This window comes from Akebia trifoliata, chromosome 9 (genome assembly GCF_017979445.1).
Source record: "Akebia trifoliata isolate Shusen 1 chromosome 9, ASM1797944v1, whole genome shotgun sequence".
Taxonomy (NCBI): domain Eukaryota; kingdom Viridiplantae; phylum Streptophyta; class Magnoliopsida; order Ranunculales; family Lardizabalaceae; genus Akebia; species Akebia trifoliata.
In genome coordinates, this window is record NC_141383.1 from 10,466,189 (window position 1) to 10,477,372 (window position 11,184).

The 11,184-nt window shown below is 42.7% G+C and overlaps 1 protein-coding gene across 1 annotated transcript; it reads right to left on the reverse strand.

Moving 5' to 3' along the window:
* Nucleotides 1-6,808: 6,808 nt before the first annotated feature.
* On the reverse strand, nt 6,809-10,035 carry LOC147394276 (uncharacterized). The gene is made up of 4 exons (XM_086453266.1): nt 9,559-10,035; nt 9,301-9,462; nt 8,752-9,247; nt 6,809-6,876 (listed from the first exon to the last, which is right to left on the reverse strand). The coding sequence occupies exons 1-4, from the start codon at nt 10,033-10,035 to the stop codon at nt 6,809-6,811; spliced, it is 1,203 nt and encodes a 400-aa protein (XP_086309392.1).
* Between the last annotated feature and the right edge of the window lie 1,149 nt (nt 10,036-11,184).

Sequence of the window (11,184 nt, forward strand, 5' to 3'; positions counted from 1 at the left end):
CACACCTCAAATTGTATTGTGGATCAATGTGCCAATATGGCGAGGATGACAGACTGCTGGTACAACTTTTCCAAAGAAGCTTAACAGGACCGGCCCTTAAATGGTTCTCAGGATTGGACCATACCCTTATCAAGAGTTGGCAGGATTTGGCCGAAATGTTCTGGCACAATTATCGGTTCAATACAGATGTGGGTCTGGATCGAAACGATATGGCTAAGATGACAAGAAAACACAAGGAAACAGTGAAAGAATACGCCCAGAGATGGCGGGAGTCCGCTTCACAAGTACGGCCCGCAATGACTGAACAGGAGATGAATACTACGTTTATCTCAACACTGGGGCATGCCTTTTACACTCATTTGGTTGGACACACTACAGGCACATTCTCGAATTTAGTTCAAGTGGCAGACCGGGTCGAGGACGGGATCCGAACTGGTCTAATATTTGACTTTACAGCCTTGAATGCAGCAGCGGGGACCTCGGCACAAAAGAAATCAGTGCCTTTTATCAAAAAGAAAGAGGATACCCAGGTCAATAATGTACAACCCAACCAACCTCTCATCATTCAGGCACCAGCTCAAAGGCCACAGGCACCTCAGGCACCTTGGGCGCCAGTACCTCGAGCTGCTTGGGCTCCAGCGCCGCAGAATCCCTTCCAGACAGTTACTCCACAAACGCAGCAGGCACCACTATATGGACAGAACCAGCAGGCACCACTATATGAACAGAACCAGCAGGCACCACTATATGGGCAGAATCAACAAGCAAGATCGAACAGGGTTAATAGAGTGTTTACCAGGCTACCCATGACATTATCTGAGTTACTGCCAATCTTGCTCAAGGGTGAATATCTCGCAAAACGTCCACCAAATCCTGAGGCTGCCAAGGGGCCAGGGTACAACCCCAATTTGTTCTGTGAATTTCATATGAGTGCACCTGGACATTCCACAGACCAATGCTGGCAGCTCAAACATCAGGTGCAGAATCTAATTGATAAGAAGGCTCATATCCTGGATGGACCTCCCAACCCACCCCAACAACAGAACATCAATCAAAACCCCCTACCTACTCATAATGGGGAGGGGAGTAGGCACAGGATAAATGTCATCTGCGAAGAATTTGACTTCAATCCTTCAGATCTAATAGCACCTATTGGGACAAAAATCAGGGTACACTTCAGAAAGGAATCAAGGGCACCCACGGTTAACACAGTCAACCACTACACAACCAATTCGTCTCAAGATCCACAAATACCTCTCAGATTGGCCGATCTTACTATCCATCCCACTCATCAAAATGCTACTACCCGACCACCTTTAGTCATACCTTACGGATCACCTCATCATCAAAATATGGCCCAGCCTCCCCTTGTTATACCCTACATACCACCATATCCACAAGGATCAACTCGACCCCCCCTCCATATATCATACACTTCATCTCCACGTCTACCACTCGTCATTCCATACACTACAACGACTCCACCAACTACCACCAGCATTACATCCAAATCACCACCACCTCCTCTCATTCTCAATATGAAACCCGATCCACCCCCCATAACTATACACTCACCTAAACCATTCCCATATAGCTCCGATCAGGCAGTTCTTTGGAGCTATAAGACTACCATCACCACGACCGCCGGGGTCGAAACAATAAAGAAAGCAATGGTGGCTGATATCAGCCGTATAACCAGGGCAGGAAAGTGCCAGAAATTGTCAGAAAATGGGGTGAAAATCAGGGAAGAAAGCAAAGAGACTGCAGAAGAGGTGACCGACGAAGACAAAAGAAAAGCAAAGGGAAAAGGCAAGTTGTATAAGGATGAGAAGATGGAAGAAAAGGTGAAAGTGACAGACAAAGAAGCCACAGACTTTATTAAGCTCATCCTCAAGAGAGAGCATAACATAGTAGACAGATTAAACAAGCAGCCAGCCCAAGTCAGCAACCTAGGACTAATACAAAAATCGGAAGAGCACCAAGAGGCATTGTTGAAAGTCCTAGGGGGATCACATGTACCTTCGACCACGACACCGACGCAGTTAGAGCAAACGGTCAGCCAGATCATGGCCTCCAATCCTATTATCTTCACAGAAAATGAGTTTACACCTGAAGGAACGGGGCACGTCGAGCCACTAAACATTATGGTCATATGCAAGGGCATGATGGTCGCCAGGGTGCTGATTGACAACGGCTCAGCGCTTAATGTTTGTCCACTTGAGACCTTCTGAAAGCTGAACGCCGATTGGTCGCATGTGAAACCCAATAACAAGGTCGTCCGAGGCTTCGATAGTTCGAGAAGGGACTCGCTGGGCGAAGTAGACCTACCAATCACAATAGGCCCATGTACGTTCGAAGTAACGTTCGAGGTCATGACGTTCGAGGTCATGGAGATACCAACGACATTCAACTTACTATTGGGTAGACGATGGATCCATACTGCCGGGCTGTGCCTTCCTCGTTGCACCAAAGAGTCAAATTTATCATGGGGCAGAGGATGATATCAGTATTGGCAGAGAACCTTATTCCAGCTGGAAGAGCCCCAGACGTGCCTTTCATTGATATCGAAATGACAAAGGACAAGACACTCTACCATTCGTACCAATTCGCGACTGTCAACCACATCGAGAAGGGAAAGGAGAAGGTAAAGGCAAAGCTATCAAGAGCGAACATTATGGTTGGTCGGGTCATGAAAATGGGAGGTTACCGGCCCAAGCAAGGGTTAAGACCAGGGGGAAGAGGAAGAGCTACACCAGTCGAAACAAGCAAATATACTCCTTATTTTGGTCTAGGGTTCAGGCCCACAAAGAAGGATATAGCAGAAATGAAAGAAAAGAAGAAAGAACTTCGACTAGCAAGAAAGCAAAATCGGGAATCGAATGTTTGGAACCCGGGCCGAGTCCCTCACATTAGTGTTAGTTTCTTAAAGTCCCATATCAGACCCGACAACTTATTAGAACCACCACGGGCAAAAAGACCAAAAATGGTAAATATCGCACCAATGCACAAAGACCCAATCGTCGAGTCCCAATCATCCTTCATAGAAGGCATTGACGTTTTGTTCAATGGGGATTCTGAGGAAAGTCCATCGGAGACCGCTCCAACATCCCTCAAAGTGGAAATCATTACCAGCCAAGGGAACGAATCACCTTTTCCCACCGGCATTGACTGGGCATCAGTCGTCATCCCACCGAGTTTGGGAGGGACTGTGCCCCAACCTGACAACAACACCAACCAAATCACCCAACAAATCACTCTCACATCTCATCCGCCCCCTCAGAGAAGGGGAGACTCTGAACAATTGGGAGGAATTCACTCTAACCCTTGAGGCTACCATAGCCTCTAAAAAAAAATGCCGTTAGGCGACATCAGTTTGCCCGAGGATCATAACGAGCCCTCGTCCTCGGGTAAAGACTGTTTTGAGGGCTCCCTATCTTTACTAATGCATGATTGTTCTTCTTATTTCAGATGTCCGGAAAATAGTACTCAAAAATCAAAAAAATTAAAAATTCTTCAAAAATCGAAAAAATAAAAAAGTCTTCGAAAAAGAAAAAAATCAAAAAGCTTTCAAAATCTCAAAAAAATTGATATATTCCAAAAATCCAAAAAAGAGTTTTCTTAGAATTTAAGGGGTTTGTCTCAATCGGATGGACCTTTGGACAGAACAGAATATGAAAAGGACGAGTATGACTTCGATCTCGAACTCGACTTCGATCTCATGGGAATTGAGGAAGAGTCTGAGGACGAAGTGGAATACCCTCCTAAAGAAATCAAGGACCTGTTCGAACGACATGAAAAAGGTGTTCAGCCAAACATTGAGGATACAGACTCAGTTAATCTCGGCACTGAAGATGACCCACGTGTTGTAAAAATCGGAGCCTTGTTAACCCCTCAGCAAAAAGGAGAAATGATTGAACTATTGCGTAACTATCAAGACATCTTCGCCTGGTCCTACAAAGATATGCCCGGTTTAGACACGGATCTTGTTGTTCATAAGTTGCCGATCGCACCTGGGAGCAAGCCGATCAAGCAAAAGTTAAGAAGACTTAAGCCAGAATGGACACTCAAAGTCAAAGACGAAGTGATGAAACAGTTTCAAGCAGGATTTCTCGCAGTCTCCACGTACCTCGAATGGCTAGCCAATGTCGTTCCGGTACCAAAGAAGGACGGGAAAGTAAGAATGTGTGTCGACTATCGGGATTTGAACAAAGCCAGTCCTAAGGATGATTTTCCACTGCCTCACATCGACACTCTAGTCGACAGCACAGCAGGACATGGTATGTTCTCATTCATGGATGGGTTCTCCGGGTACAATCAAATAAAAATGGCAGAAGAAGACCAAGAGAAAACAGCATTCATTACACCCTGGGGCACGTTTCATTACAAAGTTATGCCATTCAGGCTTAAAAATGCAGGGGCAACTTATCAGCGCGCAATGACAGCTTTGTTCCACGACATGATCCATAAAGAAATGGAAGTCTACGTAGATGACATGATCGCTAAATCTGGTATAGAAGAAGACCATCTGGTAAATCTGAAAAGGTTGTTCGACAGGCTAAGGAAATACAGCTTAAGGCTCAACCCAGCAAAGTGTGTATTCGGGGCAACATCAGGCAAGTTATTGGGCTTCATTGTCAGTAGAAGAGGCATTGAGATAGATCCAGCAAAGACCAAGTACATTCTTGAAATGAAAGCACCGGTATCAGAAAAGGATGTCCGAGCATTTCTGGGTAGAATACAATATATTAGCAGATTCATCGCACAACTCACGCCTATCTGTGAACCAGTATTTAAGCTGTTTAGAAAAGATATGCCAAAAGCGTGGAACCAGGATTGTCAAGAGGCCTTCGACAAGATAAAGAAATATCTGCTCAATCCACCAGTTTTGGTTCCTCCTACGCCAGGACGACCCTTACTGATGTACATCTCGGTGCAAGAAACGTCTATAGGCTATGTACTGGGACAACACGATGAGTCAGGTAGAAAAGAGCAAGCCATTTACTATCTCAGCAAGAAATTTACTGATTATGAGGCAAAGTATTCGACACTCTAGAAGACTTGCTGCGCACTGGTATGGGCATCTCAACGACTACGCCACTATCTCCTCAGCTACTCGACTATGCTCATCGCTCGAATGGACTCTCTCAAGTATCTCTTCGAAAGGCCAGCACTAACGGGTCGTACTGCGAAATGGCAATTACTATTATCTGAGTTTGACATCACCTATGTCACTCAAAAGGCCATCAAGGGGCAAGCCATCGCCGACCACTTAGCCGAGCATCCATTGCCTGATTACGAACCATTGAAGACAAACTTTCCTGATGAAGCCATATTGCTCACTAAGATTGAAGACGATGATGAAGAACCGGGCTGGAAAATGTACTTTGACGGGGCAGCAAATCAGAAGAAAAATGGAATAGGGGCAGTCTTGATCAAACCAGATGGGTCCCACGTGCCAATTGCAATCAGACTAAAGTTCCAATGTTCTAACAACGAGGCTGAATACGAAGCGTGCATAGCAGGGTTGAAAGCGGCACTGGATCTCGAGGTAGATGAGATCGATGTTTTCGGAGATTCAAGCCTAGTAGTCTATCAGACGACTGGAGAATGGAAGACTCGAGAGTCGAGATTGATCCCTTACCATGAGTATCTAGAGGAACTAAGCTCATGCTTCAATAGAATCTCATTCACTTATATGCCGAGAGCTAAGAATCAATTTGCTGATGCACTAGCAACGCTCGCTTCTATGATCAGTATCTCAGAGGACTTAGTCATTGATCCTATTGAGATCGGACTTCAAGATGAGCCAGCTTACTGCCTACCTGTCGAAGTAGAAGAATCTGAAGAAAAGCCTTGGTATTCAGACATCAAAGCCTATTTCGAAGATCGAACTCTCCCATCAGACGCAACGTCTAATGATCGAAGGACTATTCAGAAGCTAGCAGGCCAATTCTTCCTAAGCAATGGCATTCTGTACAAGAAATCACACCATGAAGTCTTACTCCGATGTGTGGCAGAAATAGAAGCAAAACGACTAATAGAAACCGTACATGGTGGAGTCTACGGACCTCACATGAATGGTCACATGCTTGCCAAGAAGATCATGAGAATGGGATATTACTGGACTACCATGGAAAGTGATTGCTATCAACACGCCCGTAAATGCCATCTCTGTCAGATTTATGCCAATAAGATCAACGCGCCACTATCAGAATTGCACAACATGACTACTCCCTGGCCCTTCTCACTCTGGGGTATGGATGTTATTGGACAGATTTCGCCAAAAGCTTCAAATGGGCACCGCTTCATCCTAGTTGCTATCGATTACTTTACAAAATGGGTAGAAGCAGCTTCTTATGCCAATGTCACCAAGAGCACTGTTCTGAAGTTTGTTAAGAACAACATCATCTGCCGTTACGGACTTCCCAGCGGATTGGTAACGGACAACGTTAAGAACTTCAAAAACAAGGATATGATCAAGATGTGCGAGGACTTCCAGATCACTCACCACAACTCTGTACCTTATAGGCCCAAAATGAACGGAGCAATTGAAGCCGCCAACAAGAATATTAAAAGAATTATCGAGAAAATGGCAGTCACCTACAAAGATTGGCACGACATGTTGCCTTTTGCCCTTCATGCTTACCGGACTTCATTTCGAACCTCAACTGGGACAACTCCGTATTCATTAGTATATGGAATGGAAGCAGTCTTACCCGTCGAGGTTGAGATTCCCTCCCTCCGGATCTTAAAAGAAGTAGAGTTGGAGGAAACAGAATGGGTTCAAGCTCGATTTGATTAACTAAATCTAATTGAAGAGAAGCGCCTTGCAGCTATTTGCCACGGACAGATCTATCAGAGACGAATAGCTCGAGCCTACAACAAGAAAGTCAAACCCCAAAATTTCTCACCAGGAGATCTTGTCTTGAAAAAGATCTTACCGATACAAGAAGATGCTAGGGGAAAATTCAGACCAAACTACGAGGGACCATTCATTGTGCAGAAGGTGATGACGGGAGGAGCTTTGATCCTTACAGAGATGGACGGACAAGTTTTTCCTCAGCCGATCAATGCTGACACCGTTAAGAAGTACTATGCCTAAGATCCCACCTTGAGATGACGAAAGGCCATCTTTACTATCCTGAAAACAACTATCTAACCCTAGTCAACCCTTTTGAGCCATCACGTTCATTTCTTAACCTAAGACTGGGGCAAGTCAATACAAAAAAAAAATATAAAAAAACAAAAAAAAAAGAGAAGAAAATCAAAAATCAAAGCATCAAGTTACTCCTGGCCCGCATGAGGATAAACTGTGAACGGCTAAAATACAAAAAAAATCAAAAAGTCAAAAACTCGGACACTTGATCTTGAGCTCGACCCAAATCTCCAGCCTAAACAAGTTCGAGAGACGCTGGGAGGAGACATAGATCACCTTTTCGAAACAAAAATAGACGAACCCCATGTCTAGCCCACTTTAGATAAACTCAGACCTTAACCTCTTTTGTACCTTTCCACTACACTTAGCCTTAGCCAACATTTCATCCCACCGAAAGTCCTTTCAGATCAGGGAATGTTCTAAGGTATCATAATGGCGGTGGCAGCATCAATGATCAGGTAGCTTGATCCAGACCTCAAGTCTTACTAGTCGTTGGAAGATTCGAGAGGGGAGTCTAGGTTGGAAATTCGAAAAAAAAAAAGAGTACTCGAAGTGTAGAGTAATCGATCTCGCAGCTCAACTTGAGTTGCCGAGCCACGAACAGTCGTCAGCAAACTCGAGAGGGGAATCTAGATCTGTTACTCAAGAAAGAGTGCCACTACAAGAGTAGAGTCGTCGATCTCGCAGCTCAACTTGAGTCGCCAAGCCACAAAGACACTGAGGCTCCAAACAAGATTTGTAATGTAAAAATCCAAAAAATACAAGCATAGTCTGAAAGGGCATAGTGAAAACCTGAAAGGACGCTATGAGTAAAAGAATCAGACTATGGCAAGATCAAAACCACTAGCATGATGAAAACCCAAAAAGGCGTCGATGCGCAAAAATGTGGAAACCGGGTCTGGTGAAAACCGTAACTGGCACCAGGGGCAATAAGGGAACAAAAAAATAAATAAATAACAAAAAAAAAAAAAACAACAACTCCTGGCCCGCATGAGTATAAACTGTGAACGGCGAAAATTATCCGAAATCCTAAGTCCCATTGCTCGATCGATATTTACCCAGTACTGGGGTACTGGGGATGACTCTAAAAAGAGCCTGAGAACTGCTGACATCTATATCCTCAGTAGTTGGCAAAAACACCAATATCATCGAGATAACAAAGGTTTTTCGAAAATCTGCATATTTTGGATCTACAATATCTATTCAACAAAGACAAATTACCAAAATTTCAAATGTTTTCAAAACTACTATTTTGGCCAATGACGAAAAATCTAGGACTTATTCAAACATCATGTTTTCAAAGCAATAGATACACCTGAGGCCAAGTAAGTAAAAAACCTATTTTTCTTCCATTTCAAAAAGTTTCACATTACATTTTGTAAACACAAAAACAAAAAAAAACAAAAAAAACAAAAAAAATAAAACAAAATAACAAAAAAAAAATGGTGCCAATCACATATCTCGTCGAGAAATGAAGAAGGAATCGAGTCTCTCTTCTAAGGCGCGAATGCGGGCAGCTTGTCCCATCATTACCACCTCAGCGTTGGAAGCATCACGACTCACCAGGTAGGATGCAAAGGCATCAAAACAGGGACCTTGAGCAAGCCTCTCCCGGAGATCATCAACCTCCGCCCTCAGGATAGAAGACTCTTCATTCTTCAAAAACTCGAGTCGAGCTATCTGGTTCTTCAAATCATTCTCAGAACGTAGCCAAATCTTCTCAATCCGCTTATGAGACACCTTCATCTCCGCTAGTCGATCACGGTGGTCAGGGGAATGAGAGCCAGAAGACCTCCTTTGAACTGAAGGCGTGGCACAAGTTCTCTCAGCAATCTGTTGTTGCATCCAAAGTTGGTAGTTTTGAAAAGAATAACCCAGAAATACAGGTTGATCAAGAGTCACCATGTTCTTCCAAGCTTTCTCTAACCGATTACGCAATTGCCATGAGGAGGGAGAAGGAGAAAAAGACCCGACCCACTCTCCAAAATCTCCATGAGTCACTATGCCCTGTTCTTCACCAAATTGTCGCAACACACGAAGAGGGATGTAGTGAGTAGCCCCAGTCAATCCAATCAGTATGGCAAAACAACTCTGGGAAAAGGAAAGAACAGGTGAAGTCGAAGGCTGGAAGGTGCCTAACCAACGTATCTCTTCATCTGCATGCCTTGCAAGCCCTCAAACCAACCCAACTTGCCACCAGAATGGACAGGAGGTTTCCGTTTGTTCATCAAAGCCACTAAATCAGCATGGACGTTGAAAGGACGACTAATGGGAGTAGTTAAAGCCAAATGATCGAAGAACCAAAGCTGCACAAAAAGGGAAGTCAACTCTAACCACAATGCCTCAAAATTTAAAAGCTTCAACTCTAATCATGATGTTTCCAAATTTGAAAAGGACATTACCTGCAACAATGGAGCACACCCATGATATACTCGCTCTCTCCCGCTCGAACAAGTCGTAAAAGACAAATAAGTTTCTCCTAGAAGCATAGGAGCCAATCTAAAACCTTGTCGAACTTGGTCAAGTACGCTTATCAAAGCTAGATTCACATACTCATCATTACGAGGGAACAAGAGTTGGTTCATTACCACCAATGTCAAAACATCAAATCGAGATTGGGAATTCATGTCCCCAAGCCATCGAAGCAAAAATTCTTTAGAAACCTTGAGGAGATTCGAGTTTCCATCCACCCGTTCTAATTGTTGCTTTGTGACCCCAAAGAATCCCGACGCTTCTTTCCTATAACTTTCACGCAAGGGTGGTACAACCACCCGAGGCAATTGGCAAAGGCCAAGTATGCGCTCAAACTCTTCAATCGTAGGAGTCATCTCCTTGTCTCCAAAGAGAAATAAATTGAGTTCCGGGACCCAAAATCCCATTAGAGCCTCTATCAAGTCCCAAAAATTGGACAGTCCACGATTTTTCCATTTATAAACTAGGGTTAGAAATTTCAAAATGAGCTAATTTTTGGAAAAGATGATTTCTTCACCGTAGAGATTATCCTCACAAAAAAACAGCTCATTCCAAAACTTCTAACCCATGTTTTGAAAAATGTTTGGCACAATATTAGGCAAACTTTAGGACTGCTGAACCACTCCCATATATATATATATATATATATATATATCATTTTCTTTTAAAACAAATAATAAATTAACATTACAAAGTTGAGAATGGATATCCAGTTTCCTACATTGCAACGGTGGCCATGCAGCTTAAAATAAATAACAAAACAAAAAAGTAACCAGCGCCTCGCACTAACAAAAAGTAAATAAACATGCAACCAATATCATTATCCTTGGATATCCGTTCATCAACCCACACAAAGCATCACAATGTAAAATGCAGACATCACCCCCCGGGTGTGACTGACATTTTACTGTTTCATACCATTTTTTCCCTTTTTTTTATTTTTATAATTTTCAATCTTTCAAATAAAATATCCACTTTCTAATATTCATCAACTCAATATGAATTCATTGAATATTAACTCATTTTTTAACTATGAAATTCATTTTTATCAATAACATTGAAAAATTATAAAATTTAGATCAAAACGAGGTCTGAATGATGCACATGACCCAACTGACAGAAATAACCCAATGAAATGTCCTACCTACGTATAATTTAATATAAAATACAATTAAACAAGTAAAATATAAAGGTTCGGACGTGCATTTAAAATAAAGAAAAGAATTTTATATTTTTTTAACTCAATACAAATTTTCGATAAAAATCCTAAATGTAATTTTCATAAATCTACGGTTAGCAATAGAAATTGAGAGTCCTAACAATCTCTAGGCGAGATAATTGAAGCATGTGTACGAAAATTGAGACGATCAACACAGAAATTGAGGCAAATCAAATTTTGAGGCGACTGATTTTTGAATATAACCCGGTGATTTTGAAGATCTCGATGCCGTCATCATTTCTCCTTTCTACGACGGAGAACGGTTTAACCTCAAAATAAATGAAATCTAAGGTCGAAGTTTTGAAACCCCCGTATCATATATGACTGATTTTTTAAG